Source organism: Lonchura striata, chromosome 1 (genome assembly GCF_050655825.1).
Source record: "Lonchura striata isolate lonStrDom1 chromosome 1, ASM5065582v1, whole genome shotgun sequence".
Lineage (NCBI taxonomy): Eukaryota > Metazoa > Chordata > Aves > Passeriformes > Estrildidae > Lonchura > Lonchura striata.
The window spans coordinates 38,978,897-39,004,307 of NC_140703.1; the positions used below are offsets into that span (position 1 = coordinate 38,978,897).

At 38.2% G+C, this 25,411-nt stretch overlaps 1 protein-coding gene across 1 annotated transcript in view; it reads left to right on the forward strand.

The window, feature by feature from the left end:
* Positions 1-5,290: 5,290 nt before the first annotated feature.
* The window catches only part of TYR (tyrosinase), a 42,087-nt gene continuing 21,966 nt past the window's right edge, over positions 5,291-25,411 (forward strand). The window contains exons 1-3 of the mRNA XM_021544959.3: positions 5,291-6,268; positions 15,876-16,092; positions 24,488-24,635. Of these exons, the coding sequence (XP_021400634.1) occupies positions 5,426-6,268; positions 15,876-16,092; positions 24,488-24,635 (1,208 nt within the window). The 5' untranslated portion in view covers positions 5,291-5,425. The remainder of the gene's footprint in view (positions 6,269-15,875; positions 16,093-24,487; positions 24,636-25,411) is intronic.

The following is a 25,411-nucleotide window of genomic DNA, read 5'->3' on the forward strand; positions in this document are numbered from 1 at the left end:
TCCTTTCCTCAAGGAATTTAAGGTTCAGGGACTTCAGGAACCAGAGATGGTGCATTGATGTTCTATGATTCTGTGGCTTATTCTTTCCTGAATTTCTCTGGTTAGCTTCTGAACTCATCAAAATTTTCAGCTACAATAAGCATAGCAACTTAACTATGACTTGTAGGAAGGAAAAAAATCTCCTTTTGCTTGTTTCAAACACACTGCATTGTAATAGCAAAAAATTAAGGAGGACAATGAGAAAAATCTCTCATAGTTCCCCTTTCTTTGTTGCTCAAAACTGTCAGCTATTATCATAATAATTTTACATTGGAAGGACTTTTCCATTTTCCAAGACACCTAATGTCTTACCAAGACATTTTGTTCTTTATTCAGAGAGCTTGCAGTCTGAGTAATAGAGTTTCCTATCCACTGTTTGCATTGAAATGAAATGGAATGTCAAGGTCTTATTTATATATTTATTTAGCCATGGAAAAATTAGTGAAGTTCTACAGAGAATGTAAAATTCAATATAATTTGATTCTTCATTACAGTCATTATTTGGCAGGCAAGGGGGGTGAAATCAGAGACTACATATTATATTTGAGTCTTTCATGCAGCTGGGCCTTTGAGTAGTGTCAGACAGTTATGGAAGGTTAATAAGACTTTTTGAGTTCTAAACAATGTGTGTCTTTTCCCCTTATCTTTCATATGCTGTACAGAGATTTAAATTAATAAAAATGTGAGTGGAGCTATTATAGTTGTCTTCTTTCTTATCTGCATTTTCTCCCTGCACTGATCTGGGAGTGAAGGACCATGTGATCTCCCCTCTGTAGAGCAGGGGAAGCAGGAGGAGGACACACATTGTTCTCCTGTGGACCCATTGGGCTTGCAGGTCATCTCCTTCTTGCCCATTCCAGCACATTCTCCTGTTTGCAAGTCTTGTAATAATAAGTAGATATGCAGGTAGCAGTCTGGGAATTAGGGCACATTTGCTTCTCACACATTAATCACATTTATGTGATTTTTTTTTTTTTAATTTTAAAATAAATTCTGTTGGTGTTTAAAATGTAGGCTCTTTTGCCATCCACAAAGTTTTTATTTACCTCATCAAATCTCTTAGATACACTTTAGAAAACTATAATATTCTCCTCACCACTTTTGAGTATTTAAAGGATCAATTCAAGAATAAAGTATTATGTGGTTGAATTTCAGAGAAAAATATGCATTTGGACTGCTTATTTGATGTACTTCTACTTATAAGCAAAAGCTAGGTTAATGGAAGCCTAGCTGCTCTGGGTCCAGAAGAGGTTATTTGAGGTGACTTCAGCCTCTAAAGGGTCCCAGCTGATTTATATACCTGTACCTGTCCCAACAGATTCCCCCATTCCTTTTCCAAATTTAGTTTTTTTGACACTGCACAGCTGTGTTTGCCTTACCACCAAGAGCTGCTGAGACCTTCTCTGTGTTAAATGTCACTCTCGTGGTTCTTAATACACTGTTTGATTACCTGTTTTCCAAAGCGTGCACACAGACAAAACCAACACACAGCTACTAGTAATTTTTATTCTTTTTCTGTTTCTCTGCAGAGCTGAATAAATGGATCAAGACAAGTCTGTGAGAAGCACCTAGTACATACAGCTGGCTCTGAAGCCGAGCCTAACACCATGGGCAGCCCAGGAGGAAGCTTCCTCTGGTCAGCTTGCAGAGAAGTCCCTGGAATCAAAGGACACTGGAAAGGAGGAGGAACAGTATAGGCTTTTAATTGCAAGAGTAAAATTGCTTTTTATCTGGTTGAGACACAACTGTGGATGATGGCAGAGGATGAAGCTTTGCAAGATGAGGGACTCAGTGCAGGAGAGCTCCAACAGAGCAAAGGCTGGTCTTGCCTCTCCCTGAGTTGTTTCCACCACTAGTTTTGCACAGGGTGGATTGCTTGTCTGATCCCTCAGCAGGCAGGTTTCCCTTGAAAAATTAGCAGAACATTAACCCAGAAAAAACATGAATAATTTCCCTGTAGATAGCTGAAAAACCTTCTGTGCTTTCAACCTCAGTGAGGTCTTAGAAGAGACTGGGATTTCCTGAAAGAGAACAATATTATCCACCTAGTTAAATCTGGGCCCTGACCTGCTATCATGGCCACAGGTATGAGCCACATAGTACTCAGAATTGTTTGACACTTCCTCTGAAAGCTGATAGGAAAGCATTCAGAGTGACATACCAACATTTTCACTCTGCCCAGTATGCTTCCAAAAGCCAGAAGTCAGGCTGTCTTTCAGCAAAGATCTGAAAGCAGAGGGGAAGTGTAAGTGGAGTGTAACAAAACTGTAGGAAATATTCTCTAGCATCCCCCTTAGATAATCTCCTGTCATCATGACTGACAGGTATAAGGGAAATTTTGTGCAGACTGTACATTGATAGATTGGTATCTACTTTTCTGCTACTTGCTATCTTCAGTCTATAACAGGAAGAGACTGCCTTTTGCCATTTGCTAATGTTTCCATACTTTCATTGCCCTGATTGCACCAGCACATCTTCTCCCTTGCTTTGGACTACAGATCAATGGTATTTTTCTTGCTCCTAGATGTCGCTTCTAATGTTTGGCCTGTGTTTTCATACCAGTCCGAATGTCTGTTTTCTGAAGCATTAAGCCTGTATCTAGGTATCCTTGTATCAGATCAAAAATAACATGACCACATAATCAAAGCATTGAACTGGCAACATTCACTGGTTCATACAATCTGAGTCTACTGGTTTATCAGACTGAATTTCCTAGCTGGTTAATAGACTATCTGTCTTTCCACTTGTTCTCTAATTGTCAAGTGTCCTTCTGCCTATCGATCTCAAATAACCATTCTTTTTCTCTTTTTCTCTAGACAATTCATATCTCCACTGGTAATTGAACAGCATCAGCTTTGTCTATCCAGCTCTTATTTCTCCACAGTTTTATGCTTGGCTTTTGAAATAACCACAATTAGAATTATTCTCCATTTTCCCATCCCAAATTTATTCTTTCCCCACTCTACATAGGCAACTAGACCTAAAATCCCCACAGAATTCCTAACAAGTATTTAAAAAGAAATACTGAGGGATACTTTATGGTGCTATCCAGCTATCAGAATTTTTAAAAACCTACTTATATTACTTGACTGTTTCAGTATTATCAGCACAGAATGGAAATTTCCATGGGATTCTACAAAAGGAAGACATGATATTTTGAAGACCAGCCCACTCAGCTCTGAGGAAACAATGAATTAATTTTATGAGGTAATGTGAGCCCTCATTCAATGCTGTTGTTGCTTACTTGGAATATTCCTTGTGTTTATCCATAACTACATCAGAAATCCATAGGCCATCTCTCTGTGAAACTGGGTTTAGCATTGCAGCACAGTGTTGAAAGTCTGATCCTAATGCTGCAAGCATGCGCAGCAGGTGAGCTTCAGGAAGATTTCTCACTTCTCTGGGAGTTTTCCTTCTAGTAACTATTGAAATCTCGATAAAGCAAGAGGGGTGTGTGCTGCTCCTGAGTCATATTCCTGATTCAAAGCTTCTCATTTATACCACTGCACAGGGAATTCCGTGGTTAACCAGCTGCTTCAGAAACTCATCATATGACAAGTCTCAAGGCTCAGATCCTTCTCTTGTAACACTGAACATAAAATCTCACTTGAATGTTAAAACAGGGTATTGAATGTATTTGTGTGCATTACTGTCTGCACAAATATATATTTGAGGACTTTTCTGTTTCACTTTGATGCTCTACCTCAAGTTTCTCCCAATCCCTGTTGCTTTTCAGTGAAAATTAAAAAATACATATTGTTATCCTCAGAGATGAGTCCTCGTGTATTGTATTTTTGTAGTAGCATCCATGGGAAGAACAGTAAATGAAATGGCAAGGTTGGCTAAGTTTCCCAAACAGTCAGGTATAAACAAAATAAAATAAATCAAATAAGTAGCCTTTCTATGATAGAATACATTTTACAAGCTTAACATGGAAACCAGAGGAATCAGGTAAAAACAGTAAACACTGGATGATGGTTAGAAATATTTTTGAAAAAGGAAATACTTTCCCTTTGTTCTTTTTGCTCCAGGCTCCTCCATCACAGGCTCCCTGGAAGGGGACTCATGGATAATCCCCTGGAATACCCGAGGCGTAGAAGCCAACAGGATTAAAGTACCTCGTGCTCCTCAGCATGGTCATGTGATGATCTCCTGATCCCAGCAAAGGCCTCGTTTCACAGCAAAGTTCTCACTTCAGTTGTCTATATGTTATTCCTGCCCCCCCTAAGCACAAGGAAATAACTTACAAAGCTTTTAGCAAGAAACAAACCCAAGAAAACCACTCTTACTAACAGCAGCAAAAGCATTGTAGTAGATGAAGAAAATAACGGATTACTCATGTGAGCTTTGCCCAGCAGTAAAACAACAGTTGTCCTCTAGCAAGGGGCAGCGTCAAAGATTGTCTAACTTCTAAATCTGCTCATGCAGCTCTGTCAGCTCTGCTCAGGCTAATGTACAAGAAGAAAGAGGTGGGTGGTCTGGAGGCTGCCCAGTAACATATTGAGTAAGGAACACAGATATGGTGTTTGCAAACTGCTTGATGGGAGAAAAACAGTAGTCAATGGTTTTTTTCCTGATCCAGAGACAGATGCTCAAAGTGCTTTCTGAAAATCTATTGGCAGATTGTCTGTGTTTCCCACAAAACTGTGCAGAAGACTGTCATGCAGACTTCTGTGTGTCATCAACTGTGAAAACACTATCAATTCTAGAAGAACAAAAATTATTTTCTTATTAAAAGTATATTACTTCCCTCACTTCCCTTTGCCATACTCTAATCCAAGAAAGGCAGTTTACACTGAAATGTGAAAATGCTAAGTCAAATTGGTTCTAGTTCTGACCTATGCTCATACATGATCTGACCAACTTTTATTTTTGCTTCCCGTTAAAAAAAATAATTTACTCACAAATTCTCTATTTTTTAAATTTTTATGTCCACTGTTCTTCCTTATTTAACAAACCAGATTCTGCCACGTCTTTATTTAACCAACCATTTACTCTAAAGCATATAATCAAATTAGGAATTCTAAGAACTTACAATTGATTCTGTGTCCAAACTTTAATTTTACTTCCTCTCCAATTGCCAGGAGAGAGCAATCATGTGCTAGGCAGAAGATGAAAGTTTATAATAAATGCCTGTATTTTGAAAGTTGTAGGGGGTGGGGGGAAAGTCACTTGGCTTTCACCTAAAACATGTGATAATGAGATTAACCCTGAAGTGTATTTTACATGTAAATGCATCTCGTGTAAGAATGGGGAAGGACATTGAAGGGTGCACTGTAGCAGGAGCCAGCAGTGAAGCATTCCTGGTGGAGGGGCGGAATTCCTTTCATACACAGGCCTTTGGAGGGGTCAGAGAGAACACTCCATGCACTGAAGCATAACGCTGATGCTCTCCTGCTGCTCTGTCAGTATGCTGCTATTTGCCCTGAGTTTTCTGCTCGTCATCCTTCAGCCATCCACTGGGCAGTTCCCCAGAGTCTGTGCGAATGTGCAGAGTTTGCTGAGCAAGGAGTGCTGTCCCCCCTGGGACGGAGACGGGTCCCCTTGTGGGGAGCTTTCCAGCAGAGGGTCCTGCCAGAACATCCTTCTCTCCCAGGCTCCACTGGGACCACAGTTCCCTTTTTCAGGAGTGGATGACAGAGAGGACTGGCCCTCTGTATTTTACAACCGGACATGTAGATGTGAAGGCAACTTTATGGGATTCAGCTGTGGGGAGTGCAAATTTGGCTTCTCCGGGATCAACTGCACTGAAAGGCTAGTGAAAACAAGAAGAAACATCTTCCAGCTCACCATCAGCGAGAAGAACAAGTTTCTTGCCTATCTTAACTTGGCAAAAAACATCCCTAGCCAGGACTACGTTATTGCTACCGGCACATATGCTCAGATGAACAATGGCTCCAACCCCATGTTCAGAGACATCAGTGTGTACGATCTCTTTGTGTGGATGCATTATTATGCCTCCCGAGACACACTCTTAGGTGGGTCCAATGTGTGGCGGGACATTGATTTTGCCCACGAAGCCCCCGGTTTCCTGCCTTGGCATCGGGTCTTTCTGCTGATGTGGGAGCGTCAGATCCAGAGGATAACGGGTGATGAGAACTTCACCATCCCCTACTGGGACTGGCGAGATGCAGAGGACTGTGAGGTCTGCAATGATGAGTACATGGGTGGCAGACATCCCACCAACCCTAATTTACTCAGCCCAGCATCAATTTTCTCCTCGTGGCAGGTAAGAACCAGCCAAGGAAAGGGGAAGGGAATGATCACATCTGATTTGAAGCACTTAGGTGAGGTGCACAAGGTGGGGGTTTAGCCTGACTGCCTTCCCTTAGATACTCCTGGAAAGAAAGTAATTTTGTCTCCTTTCTTTCTGACTGTAGGGTATAGGTTGTTTAATTAAGAACATAAAAATAAAATGGAAGGGGGAAAGTTATGCCTTTGTGTCCAAACATGGCCTTTAGCAGGTTAAACATGCTTGACTCTGGCGTGCCTGTTAGGTCAGAGAAGCAGGATTTATGCACATAAATTTCTAGCACCATTGCAAAACAGTGGGTGACTGAATGGTGGTAATAGAGGCAGAGACTTTTCAGGTACTCTACCCCTCTCCCACTGTATTCCTCCCATCCTTGAGCTAAAAACTATCAAATTTAACTAACCTGCTTTCAATGTTAAACAAACAGACAAACATGTAAACCAAAGCTTTAGGGCAGAGAAGTATCAGCTATGTAATTCACATCAGTAGCTCAAAGAAATAGAGAAGAAATTAATTATCTCTGTTGCTCAAAGGAACTAAAAGGTAAATGCAATAGTGATTCCTGGCAATTAAAAGCACTTCAGCCCATAAAACATGGTGACATTAAATGTATACATAAGTGATAAGGTCTCAAAGTTGAACTATAGCACTAACCCTGTAACATTGAGGGCTTTTTTTGTCTAAAATGCAAAGGTCTATCAGCTTCAACAGATACACTCTATCATGATAACAGCAACAGTTTCTTCTGGTGTTGAAGTCTATGATTATGTATGTCTAAGTCTATCTTCTATTTATTTCTGTAGCAGCAGCCCAAATGAAGGCTGGGCAGTTTTAGTGACTTAACAGAGAGACAAATTCAAGCAGTTCTGGGATATTCAGGCATATTATAAATCAGCACCCTACTGGGCTTACTGGGCTGGTTGTGCAGCATCTAGACTTGATTCGTGCCCTCTGAATAATAGAGGGTGTGTATACCTCTAAATTCAAGCATTTGAAGATACAGTAACAGAACTATTTAGGCTATTCTGTGGCATACCTTTTGGTCCCTCAGATAGGAATAATTTCAGGGACCATTCCCAGGAGAATGTTGGCATAGAGACACCCTGTTTATGAAATTAAAATTATTTTATTGACATAGACATGGATTATTTGATGCCACTTGGTCTCAGTGCCTGAGAAATTTTCTGCGCATATTTAACTTAGTGTAGACATAGCCATAAATAGATACGGCTACAGATACAAACATACATTTTCATCCCATTTTCTAAATTTTTTCTTATTTCTAACAGCTTGAATCTGGATCAACTCTTCTAGATTAATTAGATTGCATTGTCAGAAACAAGTGTCTCTTATGCTGCTCTGCACTGAGCTGAATAAATGGTTGTGTGAAAAATATACATGCAGGGAAGTGGATAAAATGAAACCAGAATTGCACTGGTTACATGTGTCAAGTGGAGCTATCAATACAGTATATTGGATGAGATAACCAAGGTAGGAAGAGACAGGTAATATACAGGAATCAGCAAGTTACAAGCAGGATTTTCTAAAAGACATGCAGTTGTCAGGTAGTTGTGTTTAGTTGTTGGATTTTTTTTTTTTTTCAAAGGCTTTATTAATTGTGTCCAGATTCTTAAGATATTTTCATCTTGGTAATAAATACCCAGAAAATTTATTAGTAGCAATTGATATATTTAAGAAACAGACAGGTTTGTAAGATCTCATTTAAAATTAGTTCCCACTAATACAGTCTTAAAATAAAGATTTGGTAATGAGCAAGTTGTTCAAAGAGATATTTTTGTATAACTTTAAGTGGTGCAGGAATAAAAGGTATGCTGTGTTTAAAACACATTCAGTGTCAGTATACATAGGTAAGAGCACCTAAGTAATTTGCTGACATTTTCCAGGTATTTTCTGGAAATTCTTATCACTTATATTATTCAGTGACTTTTGGATATGCTACAATTTTTTCAAAAGTTCCAAAATATGTGATAACTTTACGTTCAAATACTAGCATTTCCCTCTAATATCTTCCATCTATTTATGGCTCTCCTGTCTTATCCTGAGAAAGAATGAAAGTGATTGCACAGATCTGCAGCATTTTCAGTCAAGAGTTTGGGGTAAAGATATTTCTTTATTAGAGTTGAATACAAAATTAAACAATTACTTAATAGGGAATAATAGTTTCTTTGAGTAGCACAAAGTAAGAGATCAAAATATCCCTCCAGAAAATCAAAAAGGAACAAAAATAGCCTTAGCTTGTAAGCAAAAACAGCCACAGATCTGCTGCAGAATGCTCTTATTATCTAATCTCTGTAGCTAAACTGCATGAGGGAAAAAAGAAAGAAAAAAGAAAAAAGAAAAAAGAAAAAAGAAAAAAGAAAAAAGAAAAAAGAAAAAAGAAAAAAGAAAAAAGAAAAAAGAAAAAAGAAAAAAGAAAAAAGAAAAAAGAAAAAAAAGAAAAAAGAAAAAAGAAAAAAGAAAAAAGAAAAAAGAAAAAAGAAAAAAGAAAAAAGAAAAAAGAAAAAAGAAAAAAGAAAAAAGAAAAAAAAAGAAAAAAGAAAAAAAAAGAAAAAAGAAAAAAGAAAAAAGAAAAAAGAAAAAAGAAAAAAGAAAAAAGAAAAAAGAAAAAAGAAAAAAAGAGGAGGATCCAGAAATGTAAAGGAACTTGTAGGAATTTAACAAGAATGCTTTTAGCAGGCATTCAAAATAAAAAGAGGGCAAGAGTAACCTTGGAATAGCACATCAATAATATGGTGTCCTTTTTAGAATTTTAAGTGTCTTTACAGTGCCTGCTATGTTAGGAAATGGTTTAGATTTATTTAAAAAAAAGGTAAAGTGCCTATTTGCAGAAAAGCATACCTCTTTCTTTATCCCATTGAAGGGTTGCCATAGCAACGTGGATACCCATGAATACATGCTGAAATTCTTGCTTTCACCTTACTTTTTCTTCAACATGCTGCTATTACCACTTGTCTGAGTGAATTATCCATCCACATTTTTCTCATATTTGTCATCTAAGTGACACTTCTGATTTCTGCCTTTTTTACCAGCATTTCTATCCGGAATCTTTACTGGTTTTGCTTGTTTGCTTAGATCATGCTTTAGGGTGGGTGGGAAGGGTTTTCTCATGTTTTCAGTTACTTGTTTGTGATGATTGAAGTGTTACACTTAGCATTAGGACTGCATGAGACATACTAATGCTTTTGTAACTTTTGCAATTCCATCAATTCCATACCAATTTATCAGAAAAATATATGGGGATTGGAGATATTCCATGAAGTTTTTAGAGGGTTGTTTTTTTTTTTAGTGCTCTTTTCTACAATTATTCAAAATAATGGATTTGCAAAAAAAAAATAAAATCTAGTTGAAAGTGTCCCTGTCCATGGCAGGGGCTTTGGACTTTTAACGTCCCTTCCAAACAAAACTGTTTTATGATTCTAAAGAGTAGGAGGTTAAATTTTTCTCTCTTCTACACCAGAACTAATTTCGAGAAACAACTGAAGACAATGGAGTTGCAGATGCATAGAAGCTTATTGCAAATTAAAAGCAGAATCTTTCTTCTAGCAGTTAACATTAGAGTCTGGGAATCCCCACAGTGTGCTAGACACAGAATGAAGAAAATAAAGTTGGAGAATCTAAGTGTTATTTCAGTTTGCTGCTGTGGTAAGCAAGATACACCACCAACTTCAGCTCCTTCTATGCTGTCTCTCCTAAGACTTGAGAGAAGCAATTGCATAACATGGAGAGCTGGCTGCTCTCAGATATTCTGGGGTAAGCCTGCTGCCAATTCTTTGTTGCGAGCATGGAAAATTTCCCTTAGCACTTCATTCCATATCACCCTGAAGAATGACTTACACAAAAGCAACGCTACTACAAAAGAGAAACAAGTTACACAAATAGAAAATTGATAAAATGCTTCTGAAGTAATAGTGACAGTACTTTAGATCCATTACCTGAAAACATGACTTCATAAGAAATTTGAATTCAGCTATTCAGTTACAGTTATTTAATTCTAAGTACATTTTATCAGAGAGCTGTATTGCTAGCTGAATTATCTGACAGCATTCTTTAAAAGATTATTTTACATCTAACTTTAAAAACTGCAGGAAATTTTCAGAAATACGAACACCAGAAACCAGTAGTTCTTGATTTTCGGATCAGTAGAAGTCTTTCATCAATCTGCTTAGGGATACCAAGGAACACACAAACTTCATTTTTTATTGCAACTTAATAGATTATGGTGCCAGCTACAGGCTGGTACATTAAAAAGCAAGAGCCTAAATGGTGCAACTATAAAGAAAGAATTTAGGAAGTTTGTTCTCTAACGATACACTTACATTAATTATAAATTTGAAACATTTCCTGTTAGAAAGAGATCCTTATTCACATGCCACCTCAGGACTGCCACAGGAGGGTACCCTGATCTGTGCATAGCAGAAGCAGACACTTGGGTATCCTCAGCCTCTGTGTCCCTGTGAATGACTGTCCAAGGGATCATGTGTGGGTGACAGTGGAGCTGGGCTCTTGGATGCTTGGCTGTCCACTAGCATATAGCCATGCTTGTTCAGGAGTCATGGAAGGTAAAAGATAAAGAATCTACACCTTTAGAGGTGTATAAATCAATAGGTAGGTTGATTTCATAAAAAATGGGGTTTGTTAATAATTCACCAGCAGAAGAAACCTACCATCTCCCTCCAGAGAGATGTGTCTGAGTGATTTCATGGTAGACATGGAGACAGCAGCAGTGACGGTACAGCTTGGAGACAGCTGCTGAGCTGCCAGACCAGGAGGTGCTAGTGAATACTTCATCAGTAATTGTTAACAGACTTTCCTACTCCACCCCAGCACCATTTTGAGGTGCTTAATTGGGTATTGCAAAAAGGTGAAACTCAGCCAGTTTTTACTGAAGGCTGAGAAAATACCTTAAAGGCCCCAGGTTTGTGTCAATGCTGTCAGTTCGTTTGTCTTATCTCCTTTTAGCTTGAGTTTCACAGCTCCCCCAGTTTTTGACATGCCATGAGGGGAAGAAAGACAATCAAGGACGTCACCCTTTTAGATGTTCCTTAGAATTTCTTTAAGGCTTTGCTTTGCATATTTTCTCCTTTTCTTTCAATTCTCTGGATGTTTAACTTTTCCATTCCTGTCAATATTCAGCAGTATATGAAGAACCATATATATATATACAATCACTCTTGAAACCCTTTTGGGGTGCTACAGATACAGCACCATTCAAAGTTCCACCTGTAAAAACAGAGTCCCAAGGTACAGCTTGTATCTGGGGATTTCCTTGCATTTTCCCAGTTTGGTGAGTAAATGGCTTCTGGATGCCACCTAATTAGGATTAAATTATGCCAGGGCCTAATGCAGCCAAAAAAAGAGAAAATATTAAATCTCTTTATAGCTTCCAAATGTTTTAAATCCAGTGTGAGGGATGTGCTTTAATGAGATTCCCAAGCAAGGTTGTGAGAATAAGTGGAGAAAGACAGAGAAAACAGTGAATCAGTACAAAATCTCTTTTGGCTCCATAATGGGACCCAAGGCTCCAACTCAGGAGTCCAGACGTCATGTAGGACAAACAGGTGAGGGAGGTGTGAAGGAAGGCAGTGAAGTGTCTACATCACATCTCTGTGGCTGGCACACATCAGCAAATCAAGTGGTTGCTCTGACTGCAGTCTGAAGTAGTTCTTTTAGGCTATCTAATCTGCAACACAGCACTATGACAATGTGCTGCTGCAGCTTCTGGAAGGGAGCTCAGTGGCCTCGGAGGAGAAGTGCAAGGAATCAGCTCTAAGGGACACAGAGGTTGGATTAGCCCTATGAGTGGCTCTACTGCCCCAATGACCTTAGGAACTTCAAATCACTTTGTGAGCGAGCACCGGTTTTCATATCATAGAGAATCCTCTTTTCCCAAGTGTTTAGGTATATATTACCAGAGTTGAATGCACTTGTGAGCACAGATCTAATAAGTAAAAGTAACCCCAAGAAATATGTCCCAAAATTCCCCAAAACTTTGAATTTAAAGACAGCAGGCAAAAGACTGAACATCACTGAAATCTTCAGTAATGCAGTTCCCTTTATTTTGGCACAGGGGCTGGTCTGTGCAAGCAGCTGCAAACTAAAAGACAAAAGGCTCTCCCGTTTGCTACAGGTGTGAGACAGTAGCCTCTACACTTTGTTTTCTAAGAAGGTCTCTGCATAGCTGTGTCAAGATCTCAGCTGCAGTGCACAGAGGGATATTTTTGCTGGGTGCTACAAGGTCCAGAAGCGATGCTGCATATTCTGGACTGCCATCTACTGGTATTTGCTCTGCTCACTACTTACATAAGCTTTTCCTCAGAGTATCTTCCTAACAATTTCCCTGGAACTGGCGAATTCACACAATCAGGTGCAGCTGGGATTTGAAGATGTGTCCAGGGTGAACTGAGAAATTTGCTCAGGACTGTTCTAAAAGGGAATAAAATATCATGTTTTAAACCAACACGTTTACAGTAGAAAGTATTCCTGCTGAAGGAAAAGAAAGCAATAGTATGACCTATTTATGCAGATTACATCCAGAAAGAACCTATTGATTGATATATGTTCTATTATCGCTTACACATCCCATGACTGTTAAAACAGCAAATTATAGTTTCAGGATAGACCCATAATTAATATCACCTAAGTTAAATCTTTCTGGAAAAGCATTCTGGTTAATTTTATGACCAGGCCTTAATTTTTAGTTCACAGAAAGAAATAGCAAAAGGTTACATACAAGTGTTTTCATTCCTGGAACTTAAGTTGTGGCATTTCTTGACCATGACTTTCCAAATGCCTTGTAGCATCTGGCTTCTGTTTAGGATGAATTTGGTTAGTCAGACAGTTAATGAGGGCTACACTGAGACATAAATGGAAAAAAACATTATCACTCTAAAAATTTATAAGCCTCATGACATTAAAGAATACATTAAATCTCACTGAAATGGATAAACAGAACAAAGGGGAAAAGTTTATTTGTTTAGAGATGTTATTTTTTATATTTTCTTTGTGTAAAGAAAGTTTCTTTGTATCGAGATTTTATATTTAAGCTCATGCTTGAAGATTCCCTGCCTGAATATCTGAAAACTGGGTTTTGAACACAGTATGTGATTCCTCTTTAAGACAAAATAGGGATATAACCCTAGGGCAAAGGGAAAATGATGAAAAATAGGAGATGGCAGGATGGAGAACCCAGGAGATATGAACCTAGATAAAGCCCATAGCAGAGACATACAAATCCACACATGGGAAGTTTCTGAGCCAAGCAACAACTGAGAAACAGGTTGAGCTTCACCAGCCAAGAGACATTTGCCTTCATCACTTCTAGAGACACAGAATCAGAATGGTACCTTTTTATAAACAAAGAAATTACTAGAGCTTCTTCTGAACCATCCACCTATTTTCCTTCTGATGGAATCAACTCACTCAGTAGCACAAACTAATCATAAAACCAGCATAAACTATGGTTTATGTTTATGACTGTGGGCCTCTCCCTGTCACTACCTCTCTTTTCTTGGTGGAGATTCTTAGAAGAGACTTTTTGAGAGGCACACACCTGACCTGAGCCCCTCTTAGAGGTACAATTCTGACCCATTTGGTGAGCTTCGGGGGGAAATGTGCTCGTGCAAGTCTCTTCTGGAAAACTACCAACAGCCTCCAAGGGCTCCTCAGTAGTTTTAACAGACATGGACAGATTGCAGCTAATGGAGCAGTGTCTAAAGATAAATTGTTCTGATAAGCTTTTTTATGTACTCCCAAAAAAGATGAGAATAGTTTTTTTCATAATATTCATATTCATAGAAAATTTATCATTTAAGAACTCCAGGTTCTTAAGGACTCTGTGTTATATCACCAGCTTCATCAAACATTATCTATGAATTTGTCATCAAATCACTTACAAAAGGATTCATCTGATCTCCTTTCCACTCGTTCAAAAGTTAGTTCAGCAGCACATCAACTTGCCTTTGGCTTTGTCTTTAGTTAGTTCAGAAGCACATCTGAGCCTCCAGGGTGTGATTCATCCCACCCTAATGCAGAAATAGAGCATTAAGTTGAACACTCTTAATTTTGCTTCCCTTGCTAACTGCAGTTCAGAGACAGTTTCAGCATTGATTTTTTTACTCATTTTATTTTGTTGACTTAGTCAATGGAGAGAGTTAGGCACCCCTAGAGGTAAGTACATCTCATCTACCAGACATCTGGTTTGGGAGAGCTGTATCACACTCAGGAGGGGCCTCCCTCTCTTCTGACTGCAGAGGTCATCCTAAAGTGTTGCTTCAATCTCACAGTTTCTGTGTGGCTAGTATAGATTGAATTAATCTTCCATCCACTTCCTTCAACAGAGAATTTCATGTTCTTTCATCTATCTCATTCAAAGCAGAGATGATTGCTTTCACTCACCTTCTTGTTCATTGTTTTGGTCCATGAAATAGAAATATACCTTCAGGATAAAAGAAATTGAGGTTTTAATGTTAGGTGTTTTCTCCCCTGTGATGTTTCATTCACTAATGAGACCTATTCTTTCCCTACCCAAATTTCTCATTAACCACATTGATTACTTGCTAAGTGCAGAGTCCTGTGTCTTAAAGGGATCTCTGGTGGTTTGGAGTTTTACTTGTTTTGGTGTTTTTTTTCCAAATGAAAGCAAAACAATAGACAGTTAAGTTTGATTCAGAGCCTCAAAGTTACCTATTAATATACAAAAAACTTCTGGGAATTCTGAGATGCTGTTCTGTTTCATTCTCATAGACCCACCATTGAACTACATTGCTCTTCCAGGAGTCTCAGATTGGACTGGCAGCTTCTGCAGATCATCTGAAAAATGATGACATTTTATACCATTGTAATTGGACTTTGTCTGTGAACCCAGCCTCTGGCATCTATATAAATGATGCCAGAGGCTGGCAGTATTTTGTACATCTCTCTGTTTAAGATCCTTTCTCAATATCCATCACTATGGTATTTCAGTTGGTGATGTAAGTTCATTTCTGCAACATTTCTAGGAAGTACAGCAGCAAATTTTCCCATTTAATACATGTAGCATTATTGATACATAGAGAAAGTAAGTGTCCATTTACCCTGACAAAGTACACACAGATGTTTTCATAATATTTTTTTCATATTTCACATCAACATTTCCCACTCTTATTGTACTACGTAAAAAAATCTGTGATTGTTCAGTAGCTTGCTGAAGCCAAAAATCCCCCATTTAGCAAATTCAACAGCAGAGTTAACTCTGTGTCCTGCTGCATTGGTTAGTAATACTGAATTTAGCCTCAGTGAGTTTTCAAGAGCATGAATGATTTAATACCTTAGTCCACATGGGTAATTTCAGATATACATCAGTGTATTACTTCAAAATGTGCACTGTAGTACTGCACATATTATTTCTATGAAATAACTATCTTATATTAAAGTTGTACACATGAAACTTAAAAAAATAATATGTATTATTGAAATAAACTTATTATATTTTACATTTTCTTTGTTCTTAAAAAAAATTCATCAAAGTACCACTTTTTTACTTTTTTGTAATTGGAACTTCTCTAATAGAAAGTGTTTTACACAGGTAATTTGCACTCAGTCTGAAGAGTACAACAGCCAACAGGCTTTATGCAGTGCCACAAGCGAGGGGCCTATAAGGAGAAATCCGGGAAACAACGATAAATCAAGGACCCCAAGGCTCCCATCCTCAGCTGATGTTGAATTTTGCCTTTCACTGACTCAGTATGAATCTGGACCCATGGATAAAATGGCCAATTACAGTTTCCGAAACACTTTGGAAGGTAACGTGCCTTATTCTGTTACACCATTTCCATCTGTAAATTTATTCCTTCTGGGGTTAGGGTCTTCAAACTCTGGGTAGTTTGACTTGATTTTGTAAAGAATAACTGTAAAAAAAGGAAGAAGTTATGCTTTCACCTGGAGTAGCAGAAGATAGAAAGAACCACATTAAAGGCATTTGGTAACAAACTAGAAACTATGGACTAGATCAGACCCTAAGCCTATTAGGAGATACTTTCTCCTGCTACATTTATCACCAGGCACTGCAAAAAAAATACAGCAGAGCAGAAAAGGAGAACATCCAATAATCTGCTTGTGCACAACCATGCGTAACCTTGTAGCCATGGAGGGTGCATGATTGCCCTGGAATTCACTGTCTTCCAGGGACTAGGCTGGATAACAAGGGTGAAAGAGGATGTTGCCAGCTGGCATGTTATGTCGATATCATTCCACTGTGAACTCCACAGCAGAGTTTTTCCCAGACACTAAAGAACATGGATTAAGTTATCCCTCAAAAATTATACTTAGTATAATTTCCAACAGAATTTAGTTGTTTAGTTAACTAGCTATTTAACCTGTTTTGAGTTTTCCTAATTGGCTAGTAAGCAAACGTTCTTTACTAAGAAATTCTTAATTATCTGTCTACTAAACTCTTTTGAGTCATGTAAAATTCCAAATAAACCTGGATAACACATTTTACATTTAACAATAAATATATTTCTAAAATGTTATATATCAGCTGAATCAAATGTCATCTACTTTCGATCTCTCAGAGCTTTTGGATTTCAAGGAACTGCAATAGGGCATAACAATACAAAACAAGAGTAGGAGTGAGGATAAGAAAAGAGTCATAAAGATAAGAGGGATGAAGCATCTCTTTGATGAAGACAGGCTGAGAGAGCTGGGGTTCAGCCTGGAGAAGAGAAGGTTCCAGGGGAAAATTTCTGGGGTGTCCTAGTACATTAAGGGGACTTAAAAAAGAAGGGAGAAGAACATTTTATATGGGCAGATGGTGAGAGGACAAGGGCCAATAGTTTTAAACTGAAAGGATTAAGGTTTAGATCAGATATTAGGCAGAAATTCTTTACACATAGTATGGTGAGGCACTGGCACATGTTCCCAGAGGAGCTGTCTCATCCCTGAAAGTGCTCAAGGCCAGGTTGATTTGGGCCTTGAGCAACTTGATCTAGTGAGTGGCATCCCTCACTAGACAGCAGAGAGGTTGGAACAAGATGATCTTTATGTCCTTTCCGACCTTAACCATGGTCAGATTCTAAGACAGCAAAAGTTTTAATATGTTCAGTCTTAGTCTTAACGCATGTGGAATTCCATAAAGCTTTTTTTTTGATAAAAGTGGACCATCTTGTTTCTAAAAAATAATCAGACAATCAGAATTTGTCCCTTGCAGCCTAGAAAGAATCCAGACAATAATTATCTGCATCTCTAAATGTAACTGTGCTTTCTGTCCCTGAAAACAGAAACTACATGAAGTATTGGAAAGAAAAAAGTTGACAAAACTGAGTAGAGATTTGTCTACGTTTTACCCCACAAAGTATGTGAATAGATGCAAAACAGTAGAGAAAAAGGAACTGAAGTAAACAATTAATAAATTACTGAGGGTCTACCATCATACATTTTGCATTGTAAACAAATGCAAAATCACAGTCTGTGGGAGTTTTTTATTTCATTTTTTAATCTGAATTATTTCAGCACAACTTTACACCACATGACCACAAATATTTCTGCAACCAACTTATTTAGCTAACAAGATACTTAACTGCAATGTGAAGTCAAGAATTCATGGCTAATGTTGAAAAAGATGGGAGAATGTTTTTAAACAAATTTTGCTCAAAAAAAATCCCTTATAATTGCATTAACTCCTTTCATAAAAATGGCTAGCTTAGTTTTTAGTTGTGCAAAAATGCCAAATTTGGATTGGCGACTTGCATTTACAGTGTCTGTGCCTACTTCTTGACTGTGTTCTCACAAACCTGTTAACACTTTGTAGGTCCTAACATTTTGTTCTTTTTTGAAACAAAACTTTTTTCAAACATATTTTACTTATTTGTACAAATTTGTGTCAATACACCTAAGGTCAAATTCTAATTCCTTTTAGAACCCAAGGAAATCCAAAGTAAGTGCATTGACCTTATTGGAGTTACTCTAGGTTTATGAAAGGTGGCCAGAACTAAGCCAGTGACTGTAATTGAGCAGCTCCTGATTTACACCAATGTGGGATTTACACCTCAGTTTCAGTTCTGTAATGAAAAATACTTGTGATCACAAGAACATCCCCTTCAGGGCAAAACTTCATGCTTTTTTATTTTTCAGTGCACTGGAACAAAGGCTGAAACTTTCATCCTTCAAAGGGGCAAGTATCAGCATCATTATGAGCAGATAACAAGGCAGGCGTTTGTGTTTGACTAACATAAGGTGCTGCTGCAGACAGAAGTTATGTCACTGAAGAATTTATTTCACAATGACCATAAACAGAAAAGGTCAATATTGTTCAATAAAACACTCCCATGAGGCTGTGCCCATGAATTTCCCTCTCACTCTGTGACAGGCCAGATTCTGCTATGAATGAAAAACAACAGGTTAAGAGCAGTTTACACTTTGCCCCTGGAAGCAATTATTTTAAGTAGGATTTGCTGATTCCTGGTCCTAACTGGGGAATACTGATGATTTCATTGGAAAATTTGTGGATACAAGAGAACAGAAAATCAGCCTAGTTTAAAAGCATCCAGAAAGATCAGATATGGATTAGCTTACTGATAATTAAGTAATTTGGCTTCTTTGTTCAACTTAGTTTTGGAGTGTGACACCTTTAATGCTACATCCTAAGAATAAGAGATAACTGAAAAATTTAGACTTTCTTTTTCTTTATAAGCAGATTCCACAGTTCAGATTAGTTTATTCACAGCAACTTTAAATGAAAATCAGGGCCTTCTAAGTTTTGCACAAAGTTACAGAAGAACATTAAAAATTCTAAAACCCTGTATAGCTCATTAGTCATGAATTAACTCATGACAAATGGTATCAAGCCAAACCATGTCATAGCATTCCATTGTCTGTCACAATTATGTATTGTTACTGCTATTTTGTCATGAAATAATGGAATAAAACATCAAATATTTCAAAGTGTAATTTCATTTCAAAAGGACATTTTCTTTTTTTTTCTGAAATGAGAAATTTTCATCTGGAAAACTTTTCTCTGTATGTTCACAGCAATCCATAAAGCTGTAGAAAAAATGGTTTCTAAAAATGAAGTTAGCCAACAGAAAACTTCTAATTGAAACAGTTTCAGGCTACAGCCAACATTCCTCACCCAGCTTTACCCTCCACCCCTAGGTAAATTCATGCTGTGCACTGAAAAAATGTCAAATTGCGAAGAGCCACTGTTAGAGAACTAGAGAGATTACTCAGCACAGATCACATTGAAACTCTACAAGAAAAAATTTAAGAAAAAATAAGTAGGTGGTGACATGGTCTAAATTAGATAATCACAAACTTTGATTTACTCCAGTCACATAGGTCAAATTCTATGGACCTTGCAGCTAGCTCACTCTAGAGGGGTTACAGTAATAACACCACCTGAGAAAGTATGTAAGATTTAACCCTGAAAATTTTCCTGGATTTGCCAATGGCATAAATACTGCAGAAATATAAGCTAGAAGAACATCACTAATTTCAAAGAGCTGCAAGAATATGGCCTTAAAATTCTTATATTCCTCCTGTTTTAAAGCAGATGCATCTATCTTACCTGAACTTCTCTAAAACGTGAAAACTTTATGAAAGAAAAAAATCATACTCAGGGAGAATGGGAACAGATTCTCTACTCAGGTAGAGAACCATAGAATAATTTAGACTGGAAAGAACATTCCAGATCATTTATTCCAACCATAAATCTAACACTGTCATGTCCATCACTAAACCATAGAATCACAGAATCATTAAAATTGGAAAAGGTGTCTAAGATCTCCAAATCCAACTATAAACCTGCCATTTTCACTATTAAACCATATTTCCAGGTACCATATACAGATGTTTTGTAAACACTTCCAGTCATGGTATTTCGACCACTTATCTGGACAGCCTGGTCCAGTGCCCAGCCACCCTTTTCAAGAACAAATTTTTCCTAAAATCTCATCTAAACATCTCTTGTGGCAACTTGAGGTCACTTCTGTTGCTTGTTGCCTGTGAGAAGAGGCTGACCCTCATCTTGCTGCAGCCTCCTTTCAGGCAGCTGTAGAATTAATAGGTTCCCCCTGAGCATCCTTTTCTCCAGGCTAAACAACCCCAGCTCCCTCAGCTGCTCCTCATCAGTTTTTGTGCTCCAGACCCTTCCCCAGCTCTGTTGCCCTTCTCTGGACACACTCCAGACCCTCAATGTCTCTCCTGCAGTGAGGGGCCCAGAACTGAACACAAGATTTGAGGTGTGGCCTCACCAGTACTGAGTACAGGGGACAATCCCTGCCCTGATCCTGGTGGCCACACCATTGCTGATCCAGGCCAGGATGCCACTGGCCTTCTTGGCCACCTGGGCACACTCTGGATCATGTTCAGCTGCTGACAACCAACAGGTCTTTTTCCAATGGGTAGCTTTCCAGCCCCTCTTCCCCAAACCTGTAGCCCTCATGTTGTGAACCATCACTTCACCTGGTTGAACCTCATAGAGTTTTTCTCCACTCATCAATGCAGCCTGTCCAGATCTCTCTGCAGAGCCTTCTTCCAGTCCAGAGGAAGGCAACAGGGGTAGTGAAGGGTCTGCAGCACATGTCTTACGAGGAGCTTCTGAGGGAGATGAGGTTGTTTAGTCTGAGGAAAAGGAGGCTCATGGGGGACCTTATCACTCTCTGAAAGTAGGTTGTAGCCAGGTGGGTTTGGCCTCTTCTCCCCAGCAGCTAGCAGCAGGATGAGAGGACATAGCTGCAAGCTGTGCCAGCAGAGGTTTAGGTTGGGCATTAGGGGGAATTTCTTTACAGAAAGTGTGATTAAAAATTGTAATGGGCTGCCCAGGGAGGTGGTGGAGCTACCATCCCTGGAAGTGTTTAAGGAAAGATGGGACATGGCCCTAAGTGCCATGGTCAAGTTGACATGGGATGGCTGGTCACAGGTTAGACTGGATGATCTCAAAGGTCTTTTCCAACCTCACTGATTCTGCGATTCCTGGCCTCCAGCAGATCAACCATCCAGCTTAGTGTTTTCTGCAAATTGACTGGGGGTGCAATCAATACCCTCAACATGCAACAAACAAAGCAGAATTTGATCTTTAAAGCACCAGCTGTCCTTCCACTGGTCTAGAAAGTCACACAAAACTAAAATTTATTTTGTAAGAAATAGTGGTTTGCAGTTCAGAAAACCTTGCAAAACTGTTATGGATATCTCAATGATGCTAGGGATGCCAGAGATGCTAAGCAGTTCCCCAAGATAATTAAAGAAGATAGGATTGTTGGATTGGATCCTCCATTTGTGTAGCACTTTGCAGTGCTAATTATTTCCAAGCTCTGCATACCTGCTGCTAAGTGTAGTTACAGCACTTCAGTCAGTGGCAAATGAGCAACTGAGGAAAACACTGCCTGCTTTCAGTACACAAAGTTCTGCACTTGACTGATTGTGCCTGGACAGAATTCTATGGTCTCTGTGAGCAGAATGCATAATCCACAGTTAATATAATTAAGTACTCTATTAAAAGACATACACCTGAGCTAATTGCATGTTCAGTGAGAACAACCTATATACCATCCTAAAAACTATCAGGCAGACTTAATTTTGAGCAGCATCATTAGTTTCTATAATAATAAACATTGGTCTAAATTCCCGCCTGATTTAATTTGGCCTGCCTCAGTAAAGATACTTCAAATGCACTGAATCACTGTTGCTGATCAACAGTGTTAGGAACAGGAGCAGAACAAGGTTTATCAAGCCCTAAATCTGTGATTTTTCTCTAAGCCAAATCACTGGAGAATCTTCACATTGATGTATGTCATGATAGCTATTTCTGATGCACCATAATCAACCAAAGGTTTATAAGAACATCTCAATGTTACAGCTTTCTATACTGGCCAAGATGATTTAATAGCTCACTGCAGTTTCCTCCATCCATTTGTCAGTCACTCTCCCTCCTTTTTTGGTACCATCACTTGTCCTCAACATATCCTTATCTGAGACTCTGCATTTTAGGGGCCTGGAAAGAAAACCTGACATCCCACATTCCAGGGTAATTTACTGCCAGAATAGTCAGTGAAATCAGTTCACAAAAGGATTGACGAGATACAGTTAGTGCAGAGGAGAGGAAAGCACAGCATGGGGCAAGGCAGCTGGAAGAAGAAGAGTTCCCCTATACAGAGACGAGGAACTCTTATTTCAGCTCACTTCTTGTATCTGTAGTCTCACATCTGCTTTAGAAGTGATTTTACTGCAGCTACCTCAGCAAAGTTTCCTGTACTCTGAGAAAACGGTGAAGTTTTCACATGTTCTTTTTGGGCAACCCCACTCTAGTATGTCATCCTGCATAGCTGATTGTACTGAAGTTTTAAAAAGCCTGAATGAATAAGACCCCAGCTAATAAGATGCAGTGACATCACATCATCGCCTTATTCCTGCTAATTTACAAATTTATATGGAGTTTTCATAAGAAGAGATCAGATATTAGAACTTCTCATGTGCAGGGTTAAACATGACATCAACTTTTGACACTGGCTGGATGCACACCAATTATATGGAGCCAGAGGGTGGGGTTGCTAATGCTGTTCCAGTACAGAGATTTTGATGATTAAGATAAATTGCTTATGTGCAGATTTTCCATGAAAAGCTGTTCAGAGCCAAAATGAGTATTCTGTGTATTTTTAGGAATTATTATATCAAATGTTTGAAATGTAGAATCAAGTGTTTGAAATTAAGAAGCCTGATATCAAACATCCAGCTTATACCCAGACCCTGCAATAAGTTTTTCTTCCATTAAACATACCTAAATACTTAGTGCAGTGGAACAGAAGTAGAAGAATTGCTTCAGAATGAGACATAGATATAGGATAGGATTATAGATAGGATTATCCAGTTAATATTCACAGAAATATCCTAGTATTGCTAAATTGACTGATTCCAATAAACATGTGCTGTGTCCAGCAGCAAGAAAGCCAAAATTGTTGCCACTGCTTCCTGTGAGTTTTGGACAGACTGTCAATGTACATATATTCTTTATGATGGGAAACATAGCATTCAGCATCATGCAGATTTCTGTGGGCACAAATTTCACTTTGAGAACTTTTGTCCTTTGCTGTTTATGTCACCAAGCATATGTGATATGATATGGTATGATAACCTGCAACAATATTTGGGAAATACTGAGGATCAACACAATGATCATATTGTTCACAGCTCTTTCTATTTGATAATTGTGCAGACGTTTCAAGGTGCCTCTATCAAGCTTCCTCATCCTACAACTTAAAGAAATTGTGAGCAGAAGACATCTTCAGAAACCAAATAAAAGAGACAGATATGAGAGACTTGTGGCATTGGTTAAATATCAGAATGAGCATCAGGTTCAGAAATAGACTGGGAGGACAACATAGCTTTCTCTTCCTATTCTCTGGGAAAATCCCAGAGAAGGATAAAATGGTTGAGCTGGCTTTTACTAGGAGTCCTTGCAAGAATGTTGGAAGCATGGCTGATGGGATTATGAGTAGAACTACAACATCAGACTAAAATATAGACAGGCTACCAAGATAAAAACTAATGCACAAACTCATCTTCCAGTATTTCCTGCTTGGGAGTTGGTCTGTGTAAGTTCTTCCTAGAGCCTATATTTTAAGTGTCCTCCAAAATAACAGTGGTGCATAGACTTCCATCTTACAAAGTTGGACTGTAAAAGATTATTGATTACTCGCCAAATCCTTCTGTTGAGATTATAGATTGCATCTCCCATCAATAAAATAACATGTTCTATAGAGACAAACATTAACAAACGACTGAGTATATGATGAGAAAAAATAGCCTGTTTTATCTTAGGAGCCTATAAATATAGAGATTTAAAATGAAAATAAATTGAATAAGTTTTCCCAACATAAATAAATGTTCACACATAAATGTCTATAGGGATTATGTAGCATTTTACCAGACAGACAAAATGGACAAAGAAATTTAAAAATATAAAGCAATTAAGCAGTACATTTGCTGACATGCTGCATTAGCTACACTGCAGGGGTTTTAATTTAGCTTATTTTAATTTCATCTTTGCTATGCCTTTGAAATATATTAGCACTCCTTTACAAGTCTTCCTAAGCTCTTGTCTAAAAAACTGAATGTAAATGAAAGGAAAGTAAGTACTTTGATCTTCACTGTTACTGGAAAAAGAATTATACACATTGTCATATCAGCATGTGATTTTCTCTGCAGGCTTTGCTGATCCTCAGACTGCGATATCAAACCCAGCACAAAGCGGTTTGCATAACGCACTTCACATCTACATGAATGGCTCCATGTCCCAAGTACAAGGCTCTGCAAATGATCCTATCTTTGTGTTACACCACGCATTTGTGGACAGGTAAGTTTCATTTTCCTTAGTAAAACTAATTCATTATGGAAGGTTTTTTTTTTACAATGTGCTTTTCGCCTGCATTTCAAAGAGTGCAAACATTTTACATGTTTTTACACACACAACATTTTCAGACATGTAGAAAGGACCTGTGCTATTATTTGAAAGCACGTGTCCTTCCTAACCAGTTTGTATGTTCTCTGGATTAAATATAATTTGATGAGTTGACATATGCACTCAGCTTTTATTAAAAAGGTAAAAATAGTACTTCAATGATATCATAATGATTATTATATATGGATGTGTATGTCAGGAAGTTTGGATCAAAAGTGAGTGACTCATTTTAACACAACTATAATCATTTGGAGCAATTCCTTTACATTCTAAATGTCAGGGCTGTTTCAATTTCTATTTCATAAGGAAAATCTAAGCCTGCTATTCATAAATAAAGAAGAAAAAATTAGTATTTAAGTGAGACAAACAAAATTGTGACTGTTTCTTGATGAAAGAGAAGAGTACAGCTGTGCATAATGAAAGAAGAGCAAACAGAAGGATATCATGTTTATTAATAAGAAAGGGTAGGAGAGCACAGTTTTGCAAGAAACTGGTGAAATTGCTACATTAAGGGCAGCATTCCAAGATTCCCTTTCTGCGTCACTATAGTACATGTGAATGGCTACAAGCAATTTACTCTGGACTGTATTTACACCAAACTGTGATGACTAAAGAGCAATTAAAAAAAAAAAAAAAAAAAAAAAAAGCTAAGCAAAGAACTGTAAAAGCCA